Source organism: Prunus mume, linkage group LG3 (assembly GCF_029339155.1).
Source record: "Prunus mume cultivar Tortuosa linkage group LG3, ASM2933915v1, whole genome shotgun sequence".
Taxonomy (NCBI): Eukaryota; Viridiplantae; Streptophyta; class Magnoliopsida; order Rosales; family Rosaceae; genus Prunus; species Prunus mume.
In genome coordinates this window covers 22735170-22759340 of record NC_142700.1, presented here as the reverse complement: position 1 = coordinate 22759340, position 24171 = coordinate 22735170, and the positions used below count along the sequence as shown (strand labels likewise).

The 24171-nt window shown below is 37.6% G+C and overlaps 2 protein-coding genes across 3 annotated transcripts; both read right to left on the bottom strand.

Annotated features, from left to right (window-relative positions):
* Positions 1-991: 991 nt before the first annotated feature.
* Positions 992-7033, bottom strand: LOC103327131 (Putative methyltransferase family protein). Of its 2 annotated transcripts, XM_089049262.1 has the most exons (8): positions 6754-7028; positions 6530-6597; positions 4215-4334; positions 3457-3534; positions 3313-3366; positions 3137-3238; positions 2285-2396; positions 992-1523 (listed from the first exon to the last, which is right to left on the bottom strand). In XM_089049262.1, exons 1-8 carry the CDS (start codon positions 6825-6827, stop codon positions 1391-1393), a joined length of 741 nt encoding a protein of 246 aa, XP_088905388.1. In that variant the 5' UTR covers positions 6828-7028; the 3' UTR covers positions 992-1390. The 2 variants fall into 2 exon arrangements, with proteins under 2 accessions (XP_088905388.1, XP_088905387.1); XM_089049261.1 differs by lacking the exon at positions 3137-3238 and having other exon boundaries at positions 2285-2385; positions 3313-3369; positions 3461-3534; positions 6754-7033.
* Positions 7034-20643: 13610 nt separating this feature from the next.
* On the bottom strand, positions 20644-22188 carry LOC148919121 (zinc finger BED domain-containing protein RICESLEEPER 2-like). Its single transcript, XM_089048790.1, has 2 exons — positions 22113-22188; positions 20644-21224 (listed from the first exon to the last, which is right to left on the bottom strand). The coding sequence occupies exons 1-2, from the start codon at positions 22186-22188 to the stop codon at positions 20644-20646; spliced, it is 657 nt and encodes a 218-aa protein (XP_088904916.1).
* Positions 22189-24171: the final 1983 nt, after the last annotated feature.

Below are 24171 nucleotides of genomic sequence, written 5' to 3'. Positions count from 1 at the left end.
CAATCCTAAAACAAATTTATTAAATTTTTTATATATAAGCGATATTCTAATTTAATCTAATCTAAACTAAAGGGAGGGGGATTCGAACTTGAGTGCAAAGTGAGCAACACATCCTATCCTAGCCAACTTTTTTTAAATTACACATGAAGTCATTTAGCTAACAAAGCCAACCTTTTACCTTCCACCTTCCCAAGACCGTGACTACTTCAACGGGCTTGTTAGAAGTCAGACCATGGATTGAATTGAACCTACTCGCAGAATATGAAATACCCCTAAACAATCACTTTTGCTTGTACTTTGCCACCCTAGAAAGAATCATCGTTGTACCATTTTTGCAACTTCCACTGTCATCGTCAAGTGTGAGCCATAAGAAAGGTTCCCTCTGCCTGACTGTTCAAAGATAAATTCGAGTACAAAAGCTATGTAGAGCAATTGCGTGTGTACAAAATGGATGCATGTAGAGTCAGTAAATATTGAAACCACTAAAGTTCCACAATTCACACAACCCAGTCGAGCTAAAGAAACAATAAAATCGGCAGCTTGGTTAGCCAGCCAGCTGGTGTGGTCCAAACACCAGCTTAAACCACGGCTCCATATTTTCACAAGGGGAGAGATTTCCCGGTCGTCGCACGAATGGGACAAAATGAGATCAATAGAATCAAATTCTACAACTTTGAGCTTAAAACGATTCATCTGAGCCAATCTTGTATACCCCTTTCCAACTGCAAACGCTTCAGCAACCAAGGAGAGGACCAAGACAATGACAAAATGTACAATAGTCAAAACTCTAAAGCTTTAAACATGGGATATTTGCTAGCCAAGCAATTTCCCAAGCCATTTGAGTTTTCAATGATCAGTGACAGTGTGATATCATCAAAGGAAAAGTCAAACATATACTAAACTATAACTTTAAATCTGTGCACAACGACCTTTGCAATTAACAGATGACAAAAACCCAAAGGATAAAAATATGTCAAAGAAATGCACACACTGCAAAACAAAATTATGACTTTTCCAAAATCATCAACTGGATTAAGGTACCACAGGCCATATGGAGTTTACCACATCAGTTACTTCCCTCTAATTAAACCTCAGTTCAAATCATTAACAAATTGCGTATACCAGTTATCTTAAAATCTATTTTCACATGATATTGGTACATTCAATGTTGGGATTCATGGTAGAGAGATATTGAACTGCAAACCCCATCCGACCCTATTGGAAGGGAAGTTTTATACTAAAGGAAACTGAAAATGCAAAATCCAGACCTACAGTAACCTCTCAAAGAAGCAAAATACAGAATGAAAACTATCCATTTCTGGTTCAACATAAAAAGAACACCTGAATCTCTCTTTCTATTTGTGTTGATGATAAAAAGTGAATGCAGTAGTTACTCATCCTGTTTTTTAAGGGTCACCTCAAAGATGACTCCTTTGTGATTTCCCACGACAGATCGAGTCCCAACTAATTCATTTATCTGCATCCCACACCGCACAGCCTCACTGATGACCAATGAATCCATGCTACAGGGGGAGAAAAATGCAATTGCATAAGAGAGGGAAGGGAATTATAACAACAATAATTAAAAGGAACACTATACACAGGGAACTCTAGCAAGCTGAAAAATGAAGTCATGATATCAAAGCAGTAATGAAACTTCTTCACATGATAAAATTTTGAACTACACCAAAGCTTGAATTCTAGGTGAATTTGTTAAGAGGAGTAATAAATGGGTGTAAGGTACATTAAAATGATGAAATGCTGAAGATTTATGGCTTTTATTCTGACTCTAATTGGTATAGAATATATAGGACATAAGCACCAAAAGCAAAACCATAACATATTTTGCAATATGCAAGCAAGAGGTAGAAGCGCCAAAAAATCTGGGTTTTGTAGCCTGATAACGGGATTATGACTAAAAAAAATTAACTGATAAAGGGATTTTATGCCATTCCCAGACACCACTTCATCGACACATACAACACTAATCCAACACAATTTCCTCTTTGAAAATTATCAGTTTCAGATTACCAGTGGTATTGATACACTTACATTCAGCACTAAATTAAACAAGAACTTTCCAGAGCAAAATACTTTTGAATCATTAGCTATGGATGCAGGAAATGGTATCTACACTGTGCAAGGGTGAGAATGATCAATCACACTACAGCAACAGTTATTTAAGTTATACAATCATATAACTGTTGCTATAGGAATTATATTCAATAAAGTCCTTTCCAAAAAATGTGAAGAAAATAGAAAGTAAGAACAAGTTGTGTCTTACGTCTTAGTTCGGGATACGTAGGCTAGTATGAATTTGCACTGCCCTTCCTTTCTATTTCGAAGAAGTTTTTCCACAGTATCGAAAAGCAAACAAATGCTTGACTGTTGAAAACGTATGCATTGTCAAGGGCTTTTTCTTTTCTTTTTCAAACATGCTCGAAAAAGACGAATTCAATGGTGGAATGCAATGTATGTCTACTTATTTCATATAAAAGAAATATTATAGGGAAAAGTTCAATGAAATTCACCCATGTTGTTTGTTAATTGTTTCAATTTGATCCATGCATTTCTAACTTGAACAATGTCAACCTTGTAGTTTTGTGTTTGTCTCAACCTCCGGTCCATGTGATGCTGATGGAAAGCAGGTCACATACTGGACATGTGAGCAAAGGCCAGAAGTGGCATCACTTTCGGCTATTTTAAAAAAAAAACCTTACAAAGTTCTCTATCTATGTTCCGCTTCTCTCTCTCTAAACTTTCTTTAGCAAACTACATACATGAAAAGCTAACTTTACCCAAGATTATGTAATGCAAATGCAGCACCTCCTCATCTATGAGTGTTTGACCATGGGCCTATAACCGAACCATGAACAGATAACAAAACCACAATCAATTAAGAGGTGAAAACAGAGGCTACAGAAACGTGATATTAAATGCATCAGTTTTGGGCTCTATCATGTCAATGTATGGTCTAACTATAGAACATGGACTATAAAACCAAAAAGGTGCAAACATGTGCCAAAAAAAAAAAACAAAAAAACAAGGTCCTTCAAATGCAGTGCACTCTTACTATACCAGCAATTAATATATTCATGTTGCTTAACTTAAAGGCAAAAATAACTATTGTGGATATATATGTCAGCTCCAAGAATCAAATCAAATCCATCTGAATACATTTGTAAAATGTGGCCGATCTGCTCAGAATTTCCCCATTCTAGTTTCTCAGCTACTAATCCTGCATATACATGATTAAAAGAAATTATCAACGAAGTTCACTACACATCCTCTATTTTCAGTTTTTTCTCTCACCAGAACAGCATTTAGAGTTCTCAGATGATGCATGCAGCTCCATATTTTTTTCAGAATCTGAGACAAAACATAAAACAGTCAAATAACTAGGAGACTATAGATGACTTATCAAATCTCCTGGCATTACATTTTAATATCATGACCTTGCCTTGAGAACTTCCTCATTATGATCTGTTAATACAACTTTGCTACAAAATCTGCTGCAAAGTATTCCAGTAATACCTGCAAATTAGAAAAATCAAGCTACAGAACCAGCCTCGAAATCACACACAAACACATAGAGGTCGTCTGTTTTTTCTTAACTAACGGAAAAAAAACACGTGTTTCATAACTTTTCAATAAGATGCCAATAGTCTATCAATAACATTTCAAACCTATCAATATTTTGTCAATAGTCTTCAGTAATTTTCACTTAAAACACATTGACAAATTATTCACTACTCCAATGTTACCTTACATATGATTTTTTTCCCTCAAGTTAGGTAGGATTGTGATGCCCTCTCTACAAGCGCCCAAACGTGCACAGAAATGCAGACACACAAACACGCAGACACACGCAAATGCGCGCACACACACACACACACATGCAGACGCACACACGCACACGCACACGCACATGCACACACTGAGTTAAGCTAAATACAATTACAAAGCCAGATGAATCAACTGAAACTAAATTGTGCGCATGCATTCCAGATATTAACCTTCCTCCAGCACCCTCAAGTACCAGGTGCTTTTTGTTTGACCTCTTATTTTCCTAAGTCACTCAACATAATCTGAGCTATGTTTTTTTCTTTGTTAGTAATCAGTACTTTCAGCCTCTACTCATCTCATGCATTTTTAATGTTGAAGTAAAAGATTACCTATAGGGAAAAGGAAGGAAATTCTTAGAGAGTACATACCAACCCCAGAGCCTAATTCCAGAACAGTGCATCCTTGCAGAAGCTCTGCATTCTTTGAAAGGTAATCATTCAACAGCATTGCCCCAGGCCAAACCAGTTGCCCAGTCAGATCAAAATCAGCTGTTTCAAGAATAGTTAGAACTACAACCTGGAAGACTAAATAAATAAACAAATAAACAAATAACCAAAGGAAATCACAAGTAGTTTGCAATTTAATATGATGCCCATATTATTAGTCAGATCAAAATCAGCTGTTTCAAGAATATTTAGAACTACAACGTGGAAGACTAAATAAATAAACAAATAAACAAATAACCAAAGGAAATCACAAGTAGTTTGCAATTTAATATGATGCCCATATTATTTGAACAATAGGAAAAGATATGGGAAAGACATGCTTCACAAGATAAATTTCATGTTCGAGGCATATTTAAAGCATGCATCATGTATCACAGAACCTCGAATGTATGACTGAAGGAATTACTTCAAATTTCCGCTTTAAATTTTCAGAAAACTAAGAAATAAGAACTGAAGAAAGATACTCATTGACACCTTAGAAAATTCTATTATACTGCACTGAGCTGTCAACAAGATCGACTACTCTTCAATTTATCCTCTTCAGTGAGAAATGGGAGCTGCAAATACTTATGCATCCAAATGAATAGTAACAGCAGCTGATTAACGTACACAGAAGTTACATGGTGAATAACGCATTCAAACTTTCTGCAGGCAGAAATAAAATACGTGCTCAAGTTGAAACTACTATTGTTTGTTAGGAAAATTTGTAGTTAATAACATTTATCTCCATAAAATGAAAATTTTCCTTTCACCTAGCAATCAAGATTTTATTTAATTTTGATGCTTAATTAGAGTATGAGATACTAAGTAGGTGATGGTGAACTCTTACAGGGGCCAGTCAGTTATGCCAGGTTTGGTGATTACTAAACCTTCCACCGTGGAGCTGTAAACAAAGTTTAAAGTAATAGCTTCATTCAGATTAGACTCTTCTCAAGTTTTGAGGATCCAATAGAGAACGATTCATAACCCTTATTATTTAAGGTTTTTCAGCTGTGTAAAGTTCAGTTGCAAGAATAATAAAGGGTAATATATAAGAGTGCACTAATTACATGAATGGTTCATATTGTAAATCTATATAACTAACAAAAAAAAAAAAAAGGAAAAAAGAATGCTGCTATCTCATTTCCCCACCCACCTTATCACCTTATCTTCAGACCCACCTAAATTTGAAAAAACACGATCCTATCTTTCCACCCACCGTTATTCCTAAAATACCCTTTAATAATCAATTCAAGCAAATTCTCTTTGCTAATTATTAGTAATTGAGATATGGAGAGGATCAAGTTGTGTTTGATGGACCAGATAAATGTTTTAGTCTAATATTTTGATTTTCTGGATCTTTTAGCTTTTTATTCTCTACCCTGTAGCTTCTTCAAATATTCTGGATATATATACAAGAAGGAAAAAAAACGTGTTAATGTTTAGTCTTGTTTATGCACAAGATGTTGCACAGTTTATCCAAACATCCAGGTGTTGTTTTCAAGGAGGCCAACATCAAATTGTTCTACAGGAAGTTGATAAAGCTACATTTGAGTCTAGATGGTCTAATGTAGTGCACAAGTACATTCTGAGATGGTAGAATTTAAATTTTCCTTGAACTAAGTTCTTTATGTTTCATTAAAATTTCTTCATCATCGATGTGCTGTCATCTGCTAGAAAGCTAAACATTAACACCTGACCTCTTTGTCTCGAATCACCTTATAAATATGGAATCTTGAGCAACTGAGTCATACGCTTTTTTTATTTTTTTTGTTAGACAGTAGAATAGGTCGGTTACCTGAGTTGAAGTTTTTTTCCTAAGTACTTAGAAGTAATTTTACAAAGGGGTAAATTTGTCTTAAACTTTTTTAAGATAAGGTGAGTGGGGAAATAGGACATGTGGGTGGAAATAGCAGCACTTAAAAAAATCTTGGTTTCTGAACTGTCCTGGTTTCTTTAAGACGTGCACAACACAAGCAATACGGTGTTGCATTTTCAGAAGACCATTGTTTGATGGGTAAGTTGGCTGCAATATGCCAAAACTTCAGTTTCAATCTAAAAATTGTATGACAGAAAATTGTTTGAGTTGCTGGGTCACAATCAAAATGGAAGCAAAAAATTATAATTGAAACATTAGAGAGAGAGAGAGAGAGAGAGAGAGAGAGAATCCACTTATACTCATGTGCAATCGACTTATATGGGTTCATGCTTTCATTATTTTCAGTTAAAATGGAAAACTAAACATAGAACAAACTTACTTGAAGCAGACTGGAGGCAAAGCAGCTCAATAACTTGAGACCCAAATGTGAAAGTGGTCAGCTGGTAACTGCACCATTGATTAACCATTGCGAATTGGATTATCAAGCTTTTTATATTTTAACAATAATATTATTATTATTTTCACAAACAAAATCACAAAAATTGTACAGAAATAAAAAAGGAAATAACCACAAAACTTAAAACGACTGTATCTTCCTCTTACTTGTCATCGATGAAGAAAGATTCATCTAAGCAAACTATGTCCTCTTCTTCTCCTTCTCCTTCCATTTGCAGCATCCGCTATAGAAATTTTCTTTCCTCTTCTTCCACTCTGACTCTGCTCTTAGGCGCCGCTTTTTGTGTCGCTCACTGGACTGGACATGGACCCGAGACTCTAGAGAGAGAGGAGGTATTGGGCCTCTGGGTAAAGTTTTGGTGCTCAAGAATCCCTCCGAGTTTTTTTCTCCTCTTTTTCAATAATATAAGTTGATGTACTAAGCTAAAGGGGATACAAAAAAAAATCAAAAAAATTAAAAACTATAAAGAAACGAGGTTTCTCACATACACTAGGTATCATGAGAATTTGAACTCGTCTTATAAGTTTAAAACCATTTATGCCACAATGACAGTTTATTTACCTCTTGATCAAGAGCAGAATTAGCCCAAGCGCTACTCTGGGCTATAGCCTAGGGAAGGTTTTGGGGGAAAAAATAATTAAACATATATAGCCTAATATTTTAAACCAAAAATAAATAATATATATATATATATATATAATTGCATATCCTACCACATCAATAGGCATATTCAAAGATTCTCCACATTTGTATTTAGTGTCAAAGTTTGTCCCAAACATCAATTTTAATCCTTTTTCATAAATGTATCTCCAAAATAGAAGTATTTTTCTAAATAAAATTCACCCTTTCGTCAATAATATGGCTCTAATTCCATTTTTTTTCTTGTGCTTAGGACTAGCGTGATTTATATGATTTAATGTATACTTTTATTTCTAGAAAAACTATAGAAATTGTTAGTACAAAAAAAAAAAATTATCGTTACATTTTAAGCTAATAACTTTAGCTAGCCCATCCATTAAAATATTCTTGGATCCCCCCCACTCCTTAGAGCAACTCCAGTAGTGAGTGAGCCCAAGGCTAGGGGAGAAAAAAAGACGTTCTAGTGAGAGCCCAAGCGAGTTGGGAGTGGGACCCACGAAGGCGGTGGCCCTCGGGCCGTTTGCGAGCTCGAGCCCGAGGATTGATGACATCATGTGTGACGTCATCGCGTGTCTTGACATCGACCTGCGCAAGCTCAACGGGTAGAAGGCAGTGTCAAGCCACAGGCGCTCCGATATGCTTCTCCTCCTTCACTCCAATGGTGGCATTTTTTTGGCAATAAAATTATGAAAAAAAAAATTTGAATTTTTTTTAAAAAAATACTAAAAAAATTCTGACTTTTTTTCTTCTATAAATACCTATCAATACCCTTCATTTTCAACACCAATCCTCATACATTTAATTCTACTTCTACTATTATTCACTCTTTACTCAACATTTTCCTCTCTTTCACTTTGTATTTTTATTGCTTATCTTTATGACTTCTTATATCGAAGCCGGAGGGGCGTGGAGCACTATGGAAGATGTTTCCTTGTCTAAGGCTTGGCTCCAAGTTTGTCATTGTCCCGTGTCAGGCAATGAGATGAAATTTTTTCATATGTGGAAAAAAATTCATGCCGAATTTTGTAAAAATTCCGGGGTCGACTTGTACGGAAATGACATTGTCTAGTAGGTGGAAAATTCTCAATAAAGAGTTGGGAAAATGAAGAGATGCCTTGGTAAAAGCGATGGATAACCATAGAAGCGGGGAAAATCTTAGTAAAGAGGTAAGTATTTTATAATTTTCGTTTTATTAAGTTTAATGTCCTAATATATATATATTTTTTAATATTTATTGCATTTTCAATATTTTGTTCATATTTCTTGCATTTTAAATATTTTGTTAATATTTCTTGCATCTTAAATATTTTGTTAATATTTCTAACATTTCCAATTGTTTCTTAATATTTCTTGCACTTCCAATTTATTTGTAAGGTTAATTGCATTTCCATTATTTTTTTTTGTTACTTGCATATCCAATATATTTTAAATATTTCTTGCATTTCCAATTTTCTATTTTTCATAGATGATTCAAGCACGGATGTGGTTTGGTGCAGCTGGGCAAGGCAAAAAAAGTTTCAACCATCATGAATGTTGGGAGGTGGTGAAAAATTGCAAACGTTTTAGAATTATTCCCACGGATCCCGCCGTTATATTAAACGAGACGTCACTCCGTGATTCAATGACATCGGATTCACCTCTCGATTCCCCTATGAGTCAAGACTCACCCATCGAAAAGGAGTCGAGGCCTATTGGCCGAAAGGTTGCGAAGGCAAAGAAAAGGGGTAATTCGAGCAATAATACATCAAAATTTTTGGAGGAAATTGCAAGGCAAAACGCCAAAAGAATTGAAATGGAGCAGAAACGCCAAAAGAACGAGATGGCAGTTTGAGCTGAGTATGCACAAGAAATGGAGTATTTGCGCAAAAAAGAGATGTACAAGATGGATTGGGAAACCATGGCGATGGATACAAGCCATATGTCCCCTGAAACAAAACAATTTTGGAAGCTAGAACAAATAGATGTTATGAGAAGAAGATTTTTCCAGGATGATGGGCCTAGCAACATGGATTGGTTAAATGATGAAAACTATTAAATTAGTTGGCATACCTTTTATGTATTTGTATTTTTCATGTTTTCTATTAAAGTTGTTGTAATTCATGTATTTTATTTTAGTAGTAGTAATTCTTAATGACTTGTATTGGATTTCTTTATTTAATAAACAAAGCTTTCAATAAAATACCTTTTATTCAACATATTCCATACATCAAACAAAACATAATTAAAATATAAAAAAACTACAGACAAACCATAATAAATAACAAACCACAACCAAACCATAACTAAATAAAACATAACCAAAGCATCTATGCTCCATCATTCATCTTCATTGCCTCTCACCGCCCATAGATGCTCCATCAAGTCAAGTTGATGCCTTTCATGAATATACGAAGATTGCATCTCTGTATATCGATCTATCATCTGGATCATGAAACGACCATCCCTCACCAATGGTTCCGGCTCAAACGATTCTCCACTTGGCCCCATGGGCCTTTCATAAATTCGTGTCAAGGCCGTGTTCATGGGATCCGGTTCGTAGACCTCTACAACATCATAATCGTACTCATCCTCCACAATCATATTATGGACGATGATGCAAGTCATCATAATGCCTCTGAGGATCTCATCATCAAACATACAGGCCGCACCTCAAATAATCAACCACCGAGCTTGAAGGATGCCAAAACACCTTTCAACATCTTTCCTGTATCCTTCTTGATAGGTAGCAAATAATTTTTGCTTTTGGGATCGAGGATTCGGAATGGATTTGACAAATGTGGTCCACCTCGGGTAGATGCTGTCAGCTAGATAATACCCAGTTTGGTAGACTGTATTGTTGACTTGATAGGTGATATTAGGGCCTTGGCCTCTCAAAATATCGTTGAAGACTGGGGTCATTTTGGGATCCAGCAACTCTGAAGAAGGCATGCCAAACCCATGTGTTGAAGCCAGCAACGGCTTCAAGGATGATACTTTTTTGGCCTTTTCTATTTCCGTAATCACCTTGCAAGGCAGTTGGGCAATTCTTCCATTGCCAGTGCATGCAGTCGATGCTACCAATCATTCCTAGAAATCCTCGAGCTTCGGCTTTTTGTAGAAGCCGTTGGATGTCCCTGGGAGTAGGTCTACGTAGGTAGTCCCTAATGTACAGAGTTTCAACTGCATCATAAAATCTTACCAAAGCCTCCAACGTAGTGGACTTCCCTATCTAGGCAATCTCATCCACCTGATCAGCAGATGCTCCATACGCCAACATTCATATAACAGCTGTAAGCTTTTTCTCCAGAAGAAGTCCCAAAACCCCAGCAGCATCACACTTTTGAACAAAGTATGTATCATAATTGCAAATATCATGCATGACTTTATTGAACAAATGGGGTTGCATTCTAAATCGCCTTCGAAAATCAACATCAGAGTACAAAGAAGTTGGGATAAAATAATCTTCTAAAAGATTCTTACCCCGAGAATGCCTATGTCTGTCCACATTCCGGCGACAGTCGACTTGTGAACCATGGCGGCGACCTTGGGTCTCTTCATCTTGCAAAGCCACTGCTATGACAACTTGTTCATTGACTTCTCTCTGCAACATATTTATTTCATCTGCTCTATGGTTTCTCTCATTTGTTTCACGCTTGCCTCTCCAAGCATCTCCTAAAATCTTCCATTGAGAATGAATGGAATATGAATTCTAAACTCTGAGAAATGGAAATATAGAAAGATGTGGTGTGAAAGGTATGAGCTGAGCCTCTGGTTTTATAGAAAATTTTGGCGAGATAGAGATGCCATGTGGCTTGATTTGATTGGATGAAAATCTTATATGAAATCTGAAATTTGAACCCAAATTTATTTGAAATTTGAATTTTGAAATTGATTCGAAATTTGAACCCAAAAATCTTATCCGGAAATTTTATCCGATTATGAATAGTCTTGACATGTAGGAACCCGAAAATCTTATCCGAAAATATTATCCAAATTAATTATTGAGGTAAAAAAATTTGTAAAAAAAAAAAAAAATGAATAGTAATTGCCCTCTGCTATGGCAACGGGTGGAAACACACAATACTATTTGTAAGGGCAACCATTATTCACGTGAATAGTGCCTGCCCTAACTCCCCCCCTTACCATGGTAAAGGGCAAATGGGTGGAGTTGATCTTAATGGTTGTAGATGTGGTTAATATTGTACACAACCCGTTAACATGACACGAATTCACATGAAAATTTCAATATTCGGGTCCAAGTTATCGGGTAGTGTTGATAACGGGTCAACCCGTTAGCCACCCGTTAAGCTAACGGGTCATGTTGTGTCTAACCCATTAAGAGCAAGAGAATTTTTGTAAATTTGTATCTCTTTCATTTTCTCATTTTCTTTCTTATCTTTCGTCTCTTCCCCCCTTATTCCCCCGACTCTTTCTCTCCTCCAACTCTCTCTCCCCCTCTCTCTTTCACTCTCACCGTGCCATTCTCAATTTGGCTCTCAATTCTGACCAATTTAGACCTCCTGGTGGTACCAGCTGAAGCATACAGCTAATTGTTAAGAGCAAAAAATATTGACTTTTCAATTTGGTCAACTCTATGAAAGTTCACTTAAAAAAAGTCTGAATTGGAACATTGGCAACAAGGGGCCCAATGGGAGGGTTGAAGGGGGCAAACCCAAAATGTGGTTTCGGCAACAAGAAGTTGCGGGCAAGCGTGGGGCCCACATACAGGCTGGCCCAGCGCTAGCCGGAGGTGTCTGACCTCATCGCTGGCGTTACGATGACATCAGCGGGGTTTAAATTTTTAAAGCTGGCCCGTGCAATGCACGCGCCAACTTTAAAAAATTTGACCACCTTCTGATGACCATGCGGCTCTCTTCCACGTGTCATCTGTGGGCCATCCGATCGACTTTTTAAACATATCCAACGGCAGCCATTTTTCGTGAATAAAAAATAAAAGCAACCCCCAGCGACTCTACCACGTGGAAGCTCCTGGGCTCTCCGATCCTTCTTTTCCGGCAATCCAATGGCGGACAATTTTGCCCAATAAAAAAATGAAAAAAAATCGGAAAAAATTTAAAAAAATATGAAAAAAATACTGAATTTTGTTTTCTATAAATACCAACCAATACTCTTCACTTTTAACACCAACTCCTCATTCATTTTCTTCTCCTTTTACTATTTTTCACTTTCTACTCAATTTTTTTTCACTTTCAAGTTGTTTTTTTTCTCTCTTTCAAGTTGTTTTTTTCTCTATCATATTATGGGTTCTTCAAGTGAAACCAAAGGAGGGGCATGGAGCATGACGGAAGATATTAGCTTGTGTGAGGCTTGGCTCCAAGTTATTCATTGTCCCGTAACGGGCAATGAGATCAAATTCTGTCATATGTGGAAAAAAATTCATCAGGAATTTTGTAAAAGGGTAATTGGTTCGACCCGTACGGATCAGACATTATCTAGTAGGTGGAAAATTCTTAATAAAGAGCTGGGAAAATGGAGAGATGCCTTGACAAAAGCGATGAACAACCATAGAAGCGGGGAAAACCTTAGCAGTGAGGTAAATTATCTGTAATTTTTTGTTTTATTAATTTCTATGTCATATTAAATTTTATTTAAATATTTCTTGCAATTTATATATTGTGTTAATATTTCTTGTATTTCCAATATTAATATGAATGAATCTTGCAATATTTATATTTTGTTTTGCATTTCTAATAAATGGTTAAAGTTTCTTGCATTTCCATTAATTTTTTTAATACCTATTGCATTGCCAATAATTTTTTCAGTTTCTTGTATTTCCTTTTTATTTTCTTTTTATTTTTATACTTGTTGCATTGCCAATATTTTTTAAAGTTTCTTGTATTTTCATTATTTATTTTTATACTTGTTGCATTGCCAATATTTTTTAAAGTTTCTTGCCTTTCCTATTTTTTATTTATTTTTGTATAGATTATGCAAGCACAAATATTTTTTGGTGCTATTGGGCAAGGGAAAAAAAGTTTCAACCATACCCTATGTTGGGAGGTGGTGAAGAATTGTAAGAGATTCCAAATTATTCCAACGGGTCCAACAATAATGTTGAACGAGATGCCACTCCATGAGACAGCGACATCGGATTCACCTATGGATTCCCCGATGAGTCAAGACTCATCTATCGAAAAAGAGCCGAAGCCTATTGGGAGGAAGGCGGCGAAGGCGAAGAGAGGGAGTAATTCTACCAAGAATACATCTAAATATTTGGAGGAGCTTTCAAAGATGCAAGCCATGAGAATTGAAATGGATATGAAACAACAAGAGCACGATAGGGCAATGGAAGTAGAATATGCAAAAGAAAGGGAGTATGTACACCAAGGAAAGATTGAAAAACCCATATGTCCCCCGAAACAAAACAATTTTAGAAGTTAGAACGAAGGGATGTTATGAGACGAAGATTTTTTCGTGATGATGGACCCAGCAACACGGATTGGTTAAATGATCAAAACCATTAAGTTAGTTTGCTTGCCTTTCATTTCATTGTACCATTAAGTTAGTTTGCTTGCCTTTCATTTCATTGTACCATTAAGTTAGTTTGCTTGCTTTTCATTTCATTGTATTTTTTGTTTTGTTTAAAAAAGTCGTTGTAATTCATGTATTTCATTTTATGAGTTGTATTCAATTTCTTTTAGTGAATGAAGAAAATATTCAACAACATTCCTTTTTATTCAAAACATTCCATATCTTGCTCGAAAATGAACATCAGAGTACAGAGATTGTGGGATAAAATAATCTTCCATAAGATTCTTACCTCGAGAATGTCTATGTCTGTCCACATTCGGTGCCCGGCCTTCTCGTGAACCACGGCGGCTCTGGTTTTCTTCCTCCAGCAAAGCAACGGCCACACCATGTTGCTTATCTAGTTCTCTCTGCGCCCTTTTACTTGCAGCTCTTCTACGCATTCTTGCTCACCTTTCTCGCTCTTGCCTCTCCAAAACCTCTTCCATGTCGTCTGACATTGAGAATGGAGAATGAAATCTAAAATCTGAGAAATGAAATCTAAAATATGAGAAATGAAGATGTAGAGAAGATATGGTGTGGGAGGTATGAGCTGAGCCTCTGCTTTTATAGAAAAATTTAGGCATATAGAGATGACACGTGGCGCAATTTTAGAGGGTGAAAATCTTATCTGAAATTTGAAATTCACATGAAATTTGAAATTTATCTAGAATTTTAATTTTGAAATGTATTTGAAATTTGAGTGAATTTTGAAATGTATCTGAAATTTGAAACCGAAAATCTGATCCGATATGAATAGTATTGACACGTAGGAACCCAAAAATCTTATCCGAAAATATTATCCAAATTAATTGTTTAAGTAAACAAAGTTGTGAAAAAAACAAAAAAATGAATAGTATTTGCCATGGCAAGCCTTGCACTGCTGGAAACACAATTTTTTTTTTTTTGTGTTAGGGCAGCCACTATTCACGTGAATAGTAGCCACCCTAGGGCTCCCCTTGTCATGGCAAGGGGCTAACTGGTGGAAGTGCTCTTAGTTACAAACAATATTGTAGATTTTTTTAAATCCTTCATGGATTAATCAAATTAAGTTAAATGACTTACTTTTCAGTTGTTACGTTCTAATCATATATGTGTGGGAGCAAATATTCCAGCTTCCAATCACAAGGCGCCACGTGGACAAGAAGAAAATCATCTAGGTCATTAATTGGGCCCATTTATTTGGCCAATTAATTGAGACCAAAAATAGGAATATTATCTTTATTTGGGAATATAATCACCAATTAAAGATAATATCACAAATTTGAGATATTATCTTATTTTGGGGATGTTATCATCAAGCAGGGTTTAATCCTAATCAAAATCCCTAATTGACTCAATCTCTCCATTTAAAGGAAACAAGATATCTTCCTTCCAAATAGGAATTATTCTTTGAAAAACCCTAGATGGCTAGAGCCATATAAATACATAGCCACATTCAACAAATGAGGTAATTCTAAACCTAGCTCTAAAAACCTCTCTCTCTCTCTCTCTCTAATCATCGAACACACCCTAGCCGCTGGCCACTCCCTCATTCATCTCTCCCACATGGCTAAGTGCCACCACACATGGCTCTGACAACTCGGATTTCCTCGTGAGAGAAAACTCTGTCTAGTTTAGCTATTGCCACATCTTTTCTCAAAGATCCAATTGAACTAACTTAGGCATCGGAGGGCCTTTGGCCAACATCCTCTGGGTGTGGTCATTTACTCCTGTTTGTTCCACAGGAACCAAGGAATAGAAAGAAGGAAGCTCGAAGGGTGAAGAATCTACATGCGAATCTCCCATGAGAAATTTGCACAAACATTTTGGTGCTTTCATTGAGAGCACGAGTTATACTCACGTGTGCTCTTGAATCAAAGGAATTCGTTTACTCCTTTTCATCGCTCAACCGAAGCCTTCCAAACAACCATGGTTGGAGGCCAAACGCAAGAGAAGCAAGGCTTATGTGATGACACAATTCGCGACGGGCCCAAGCTATCCATCCCACGACCTCACAAACGAGGCCGCGACTCTGCATCCCTACACTATACCCGAGAGCATCGCACCAATCGCTCCACCGCTTGGCCTCATGGTCCATAGTGGGACCTTTCACCATGGCTATTTAGTCTTTGCCACAAGTCACGGATTGGTTTTGGAGCAAGTGCTTTCATTCCCCTCTTTACCACCATGCTCAACATACATTCCCGTATGCACCTCCAACAAAACCTTAGCCCGTGTACAATTGGGCTCCACACAATTCTCTCTTCATGATCTACGAAGTCAAGTAGACCTCAGTCTTAGAGTTGACCAGCTAACTCAAAGAGTGAATGACCAAAACAACTTAGTTGGATAGGAGAATGACAAGAGCTTATCACTTAGCGTGTCGGCATGTCGCAAGCTTTAGTGAGCCTAGCTCAAAGTAGATCGAGTCTCTAATCGAGATTAAGTCCAAGGATCAATGTGCACAAGAGGTTGGCCTCACAATCCGATGTTCACGCTCTTCTGGGCCCATAAAGCCTTCAAGTGAGACTAGGCCCTTAAGGAGATCAGCCTCACAATCATCCCTATGAAGTACGAGAAGAAAGACGCCCACCTGCTCGGTCCCAAGAAGCTAACTCATGACGATAATCTACGGAGGTTCCCTTGCAAGCTTAGTCCTCTAACATACCCTGCAGGCAGGACAGTCGAGGAGATATGCTCCGTAGAGACAATGAGGAGGTAAACCAATGACACTCGAATCATGGAGGACACCAATGTGAATTGCAGGCCATGCACGCACAAGATGTCGAGAAGCTAGTAAATAACCGACTTCAAGACTTGAAGATTGTAGGAGATTTTGAAGATGCTCTGCGCAAGGAGGTGGACGAAGTGAACTTCTTACCATTCACCACCCATATCGAGTAGGTGGCTCCACGAAAGCAATTCTCAACACCTTTTTTCACACACTTCAAAGGGAATTCTGATCCTGAGAGCCATCTAAAGCACTTCAAAAGTGTTATGATTCTCTACAATGTCGAACACGTGCTGATATGCAAGGTTTTTACAATGACCTTACAAAGGGCAGCCTCGGATTGGTTTCATACACTGCCATATGGTTTGATCAGCAGCTTCAAGGAACTAGTTTTCATCATCACGAAGGAGTACACTTCTTATCGGAAGATCAAGAAGAACCCTTGACCACCTGTTCAACCTATGCAAGAAGCATGATGAGTCCCTCCGAGACTACATCAAAAAGAACCCTGACCACCTATTCTCTTATGGGGAGAGCCGAGTGGCCAGAGCTGTGTGTTGTGGCCAGAGCCGTGTAGGAGAGAGGGGAGAGAGAGTGGCGGCAAGAGAGGGTTTTAGGATTCAAAAAGAATTACCTTGAATGCCTTGTGTAGCCATGTATTTATAGGCTCCTTGTATGCTAGGGTTTTGAGAGAAGAATCTTTATTTGGTTAAGATTATTATTCCCCAAAAAGATTATAGGAATTAATCCAAGAGATTTGGAGGAAATTGGTTCCTTGATTTAGGAAGATATTCCTCTATTAAATCAAAAATAATTTCTCTACTTAAATAGGATTTAATTAGGGTAATTAGTTGACCGAAGGAATATTCCTTTTCCACATGTCATCTTCTTATTGGCAGACGAAATATGTGTTCCCATAGTGACAATGGCATGTAAGTGCTTAATATGTATTTTGCCAACATGGCTTTCACATAAAACCCCATAAAGTATCACTTTGTTCAGCAACAAGTAGGACTGGCAATGGGTCAGGTCGTGTCGGGATATTAAACGTGTCAAGAATGCTCAACCCGAACCCAACCCATTTAATAAACGTGTCGTGTTGGGTTCGGGTCGTCTTTTATCGTGCGGGTTTTGAGTCGTGTAACGGGTTGATAAATAATAACATGCATGTTACAAAAGTCACAACCGAAAAAATTTAATTTAAAAAAACAGAGAAAGGAGAGAAAATATAAGGAAAAGAAAGAAAAAAAAGGATAGAGAGAGGAGAGAAGAGAGAGAGAGAGAGAGAGAGAGAGAGAGAGAGAGAGAGAGAGAGAGAGAGAGAGAGAGAGAGAGAGAGAAGAGAGAAGGAAAGAAATAAAAATAAAAAAGAGAGGAGAGAAAACTAAAGAGAAGGAAAAGAAAGAAAAAAAATAAGAGAGGAGAGAAAACTAAAGAGAAGTAAAAAAAGAGAGGAGAAAAGAGAGAAGGAAAAGAAATTAAAAAAGAGAGAGGAGAAGATAGACGGAAAAGAAAGAAAAACAAAAGAAGAAAAAGAAACATTATAAATATCAAAAGGCATAGTATATAATCACAAAGTTGTATCTAGCATGGTGGATGAGATGTTGGAGAGTAATGAGGATGGCGGGGGTTTATTTCTCTATATTTTTCACGGGTTGGCGTGTCTTACACGGGTTGACACGACCCGTTTAATAAACGGGTTACACATGTGTTTTAACGGGTTGGTGGGTTGACCCGAAACCCACCCGTTTAAGAAACGGGTCAAAACGGGTTGACCGAGAATTACCCAATTATTAATCGTGTGGGTTCGAGTCGTGTTTTTTCCGTGCGGGTTTCGAGTCATGTAGGAAATTTCCACCCCTAGCAACAAGTATTCTTAGGGCTTGGAATTGTTAATTATGTGAATGGGAGTCTTAGTTTTGGTGCAATAAGCTTAAAGGCTTGTCTTAGCTAGGGAGAGCTTTGTTGGGTTTTTCGCTTCATGGGAAGCAATTTAATTAGTTTTAAAGCCATGTATGGTTGATGGGGTAATCTAGAATGAATTTGAGTGAGTGGAGGCAGGCATAAATAGTAGAAAAATTGAGTTGAAAAAATCAGAGGGTATTGAAATTTTCAGTTGCAATTTCAGTCTAGGTTCCCTCAAAATTTTCCGTTATTATACAATATCTTTTTCTAAAGTTCGAGTTTTTAATTTTGGCTCAACAGTATGCTTATGGATGCCTATGATCTCAATTATTTAGTTTTATAGTTTCCCATGTTCTTGCAAGAATCCCTTAATCATGAATTATTTTTCTCCTCATAGCTTGCTCATCATGTTGTGCAGTGGCCAACCTGGGAAAGAATGGCAGCAGCCCAACAAAAGGTGATCATTGATAGGTGTTTAACGAGTCTTTTAGTACTTACACTTTGGATTTTTAAGGTTTTGACTGTTTTGAGATTTACTTTCAATTTGGTTTTGAATTCATCAATTGCAGTGTTGTTCCTTAGTTTTTACTTTTTACACATGTATTATGATTAACAGTCTACTTTGTGCCATCAAGTATTGTAGACCAAATGTTAATTATATCATAATGTCTGAGAATACTTATCATTTTGGGGAAATAAAAATTTAACGTATAATCAAACAAATACTTCATGTAAACAATATATATGTTGAATTAACGTTGCACCAACCCAAATTATAAGTTAGGTTCTAGATAACTTGGGCCGTTTTGGGAGCAAAGAGAAAAGAGGGTGAGAAAGAAAGGAGGGGATCAATCCTTGGCCAGCAATGAGAAGATTGGGCTGCCGCCAGTGCGGTAGGCTAGTTGGGTGGTTGTCGAGGTTGGGTGTGTGGGGACTTTGGACTTTTGGTTCTTGGTTAATTTTTTTTATTAAAAAAAATATAGAATTTTATTTAAAAAAGTTTAGGCTTATTTTTTGATATACCCCCTAAAAAGCGTATTTGAGTCTCACCTTACCAACTAAAACTCATTTTGTCTCACTTTACCCCATTTTCCCCAAAATATTAATTAAAAATTAAAAATTAAAATCAGATGAAATATTAAAACCATAAACAAATAATTTGAAACTTAAAATCCATAAAAAAAATTGTAAAGAGAATTAATTATTTAGAAAAAAGAAGATTAAAAAAAAAACTGCATCCACTAAACCTAGTGGCTGGGCACGGTCTGGATTGGTTAGGTTTTACTCTTAAACTACAGCTAAATCAATAAGAAAATAACAGTCCAGTTTGGTTCAGATTAACTTAAAACCATAATGAAAACCGAACCAATCCAAACCACTCGTAATCAGTTTGGTTTGGATTGGTTCAGCTAGTTTGTGCCTAACACAAAACTATGCATTTTTCAACCTGCTCTTACATTATAATGCTAACATTTTGCCATTATATCATTCCATGAAAGGCTAACACAACAACATTCTATTTAATCAAAGGCTATCTAGTTTTCAAAATGCATCTAATTTCACAATTTCCATCAAAAGAAACATTCTAAAGTTCATAAGAAATGAATACAAAATGATAAAGCTAAGAAATGAAATACTGCCCAAAATACAAGTTCATAATTTCCATTCAATCAAAAGTTGTCCATTTTCCAGCATGCATCTAAGTTCTCAATTTCCATCAAAACAAACATTATGAAGTTCATAAGAAATGAATACAAGATGATAAAACTAAGAAATGAAGAGCTGCCCAAAATACAAGTTTATAATTTCCATTTAATCAAAGGTTGCCTAGTTTCCAACATGTTGCCATACTACACAAAAAAGCAGTTTCAATTAACACAAATTTTAGGATACAAGATTATCAAAATAAGAAATGAATTAGAAAATTACCATAACTACAAGGTTGTGTATCAGTAGAGAATCAATCAATGAAAATGTGCACAGGCGCATTAGCATTTGATCTCCGCATTTCTATATAAGAAATACACATAATCATATATTTAGCTGTAGCACAATAACACTCCCACATTATAAGCAAGCAATCGAGAAAATAAGATATATCTGACTCAATGGTTTCATAAAACTCCATCTCCTCAATGCTGGGCCCAACTTTTAAAGATATTGAATTGGACTTCAACCAATTTTTTGTACAAATTAAAGCCTCAACCATAGCAGGACTCAAGGAACTGCGAAATGAGTTAATTGTTCTCCCTCCTGTGCTAAAAGTAGATTTTCAGGCAACTGTAGTGATTGGAATTGCAAGCACATCTCTTGCAATGACTGCTAAAACTGGATATTTAGAAGCATTCACCCTCCACCAATTTAAAATGTCAAAATGTTCAATATCTTGTTCTGCATCATACGACAAATATCTATCTATCTCATGAGATAGAACCACTGCCTGTTTATCTTCTTGTCTCTTTTTCCACTTTTCCTCCATAGCCTTTTTCCTATCACATCCAAAGCTTGAGGAGCTAGAACTATTAGTCATTAAGCTGCTGCCAATACTTGAAGATGTAGTAGAAATACTAAAACTTTGAGTTTGAATACTAACGAAACTTGCCTTGTACAACCTATAAAGTTTAAACAAAAGATCTCTCATACTAGCTGTCTTCTTGGCAACATAAGCATTATTTTGCACATACAAATCAGTAATATGTATTGATAAATTGTCCAATTTATACCTAGTATCAAGAACAATAGCTATCAACAAGAATTGGTTCACACTATCAAGTGATCCCCAATACTTGTCATATTTCAATTTCATATTTTGAGCCATGTTAGATGGAAGAGCATTGCCTACTACACTCAATTCTGCCAATTCATAATCAATTGCAAATAAGTCATGAAAAGTAGTGTGGGCTGTTGTGGGAAGCGAATTTTAGCAAAACCCTAGATCAAATATTTCCTTCAATTTGGGGATTATTTCGCCTCATTGAGAGTTATTTAATTCAATTGGCAAATATTTGATTCTTACCCTAATTAAGAATTTGATTTAAATTAAATCCCTAATTACATCAATCTCTCCAAATTGGGGAAGAATAATTCCTTTCCATATGTGGAATTATTCTTCAAAAACCCTAGCCTTCCAGGCTCCTATAAATATATGGCTACACCAATGGTTAAGGTACATCTAAACTTATGTCTCAAAATACTGTAGAAAACCTCCCTCACAAACCCTAGCTGCCATAACTTTTTCTCTCTCTCACACAAGGCTCCAGCCACCATACACGGCTCTGGCCATCCAGTTCACACCATACATACATCTCCGTACCCTTTTGTTAGCTATTATTTTCCTACAAACACTTGAACTAATTTAGGCATCACAGGGCCTTTGGCCAACACCCCCCGAGTGTTTGGCAGGGAGGAAGAGAATCGAAGAGGAAGACAGAATCTTAAATGAATATTCTCGTGGGACGAAAATCGCTCCCAAAAATTGGTGCTTTCATTGAGAGCATGAGTTATACTCAATGTGTGTGAGAGGAATCCGTTCCTCCTATTTTCCAATCCAACAAAGCCTTCCAAACAACCATGGTTGGAAACAAACGCCCTAGTAGCAAAACCACCATGACGGGGCACTCCGGGACGGCCTAAATGTCGCTACCACCATAAGGGGTAGTGGCTGTACCTGTTTTGCAGCATCCTCTCGCGGCTGCAATGCATTTCAACAGCCTCCCAAGGCTACCAACACATCGCATCAACCTCCCGTGGCTGCCCATACCTTGTCGCAGACTCCAGAAGCATTAGAATGGCGGCCAATGGCTGCTAAAACGGCCATACATGTTGCTTGAATTCCTTCACCTCTTTTGCCGTGCCAAACCGTGGCCCCATGGCCTTCTCCACCTTGCAGCCGCAAGGACTAAGGGACTGTGCCATTATGAAGCAAATCCAGACGCTCCCTCCTTTGCAGTCACACTTGACGTATGTACCCACCTGCGCATCTAATGGAGCCCTAGCCCATATGCCATTGGGCCCGATCCACACCTTTCTTCCGGACCTACGCAATTAAACGGGCCTTAACTCATGAGTTGATCAACTCACACAGAGGGTAGATGACCAAAACAATCTAATTGGCCAACTACTCAGGCAGATCAACTTGAATTAAGGCCCTGACCTTGGATCCCGTGACGAGGAAAGAGGGATCCATGAGCATATCGGCGAGCATTTCGAGAGATCCCACACTGGTTGGACAGAGACAAATGGGCAAGGGAGAAAACGAGATCGTCTGAAGAAACACACACATCTGCAAGCCCGTACTTTGAGCCGGTCGACTATCTGCTCAAGGTTAAGTCAAAGACTTGTTCCACACCCTATCATCTGGGTCGATCAGTAGCTTCAAGGAGTTAGCTTACGTTTACATCAAAAGATTCAAAACAAAAATGACTAACATTATAGGATGCGATGACCAATCGTGTCCTCTGCTTTCAAGAAAGGTCTTCACGACCGCGGAACTCTATGCACTCTGGGATAATGATCGAATCGCCACGAAGAGTCTACCAAGTTGGAAGATCCGCCAATCAAGCAGGCAGGAAAAAGAAGCGACAAGTTTAGTAGCAAGAACAAAGACAAATGCAAGTCATGCCAGCAAGAAAAGCTATGCTACGCTGAGCACGACTTCCAGCAATCAACTGCTAAGCTTCATGGACGCCTACTCCGACTACAATCAAATCATGATGCATGAAGATGACAAAGCAAACACCTCATTCATCATCGAAATGGGTACATACTGCTACAAATTCATGCCCTTTGGGTTGAAGAACACCGGATCAACCTACCAAAGGCTAGTGAACAAAATTTTCAAAGAGCAAAACGGCAAGACTATGGGGGTCTACGTAGACTACATGCTAGTCAAAGCTCCCTTGTGAGCAGACCACGTCAAAATCCTTGTCTGAAGCATTCAGCCTACTCCGAAAATACAATATGAAGTTGAACACGAGCAAATGCATATTTGGAGTCTTATCCGGTCGATTCCTGGGATATTTGGTCACCCAAAGAGAAATTGAGGAACATCCAAATCAAATCAGAGCTATACTCAATATGAAGTCGCCTGCCACAACCAAGGAGATACAAAGTCTAACGGGTAGAGCAACAGTTCTCAACCGATTCCTCTCGAAATCTATCGACAAATGCAGACCATTCTTCAAAGCCTTGAAGAAAGGGCAAAAGGACAAATGGGACGAAGAGTGCGAAGTGGCCTTTCAGAGCTTGAAAACCTACCTCACTTCGCCCCTACTCTTAAAACCGATACAGGCAAAGACTTGTTCATCTACCTAGCGGTGTCGACTCAGCTTTCATTTCGGCTCTAATTCGAGAAGAGTTGGGGGAATAACATTTGGTATTCTACACTTCAAAAGCTTTCCTCTAGGCAGCGACTTGTTATATGAAAATGGAGAGGCTCATTTTTTCGCTTGTAGTTTCTACAAGAAAACTAAGGCCTTATTATCAAGCTCATCGGATAATTGTTATGATAGAATTCTCCTTGAGATTGATCCTCCACGGCCCCGACGCCTTTCAGCGGCTCATGAAATAGGCCATCGAACTCACTCAATACGACCTCCTCTACCGCCGATCCAAGAGCGCATAATGCCTCCCCTGTCGATCCAAACTGCCAACGACATGTGGTAGCTACACGTAGATGGATCATCAAATCATAAGGGGGCGGGGGAGGTGTAGTCATAATCATCCCAAACGAAACTTTGTTGGAGCAAGCCATCACACTAGGCTTTCCTGCTTCAAACAACGTGGCAGAATACTAGGCATT

Coding starts and splice junctions, on each gene's coding strand:
- LOC103327131 (XM_089049262.1), bottom strand. CDS start 6,827: ATGCTGCAAATGGAAGGAGAAGGAGAAGAAGAGGACATAGTTTGCTTA. Junction 6,598..6,753: donor TCTTTCTTCATCGATGACAA/GTAAGAGGAAGA, acceptor TCAATGGTGCAG/TTACCAGCTGACCACTTTCA. Junction 3,239..3,312: donor GAACTCTAAATGCTGTTCTG/GTGAGAGAAAAA, acceptor ATGTATATGCAG/GATTAGTAGCTGAGAAACTA.
- LOC148919121 (XM_089048790.1), bottom strand. CDS start 22,188: ATGGCCGTTTTAGCAGCCATTGGCCGCCATTCTAATGCTTCTGGAGTC. Junction 21,225..22,112: donor GGTATGGGCAGCCACGGGAG/GTTGATGCGATG, acceptor ATGAATTGGCAG/AATTGAGTGTAGTAGGCAAT.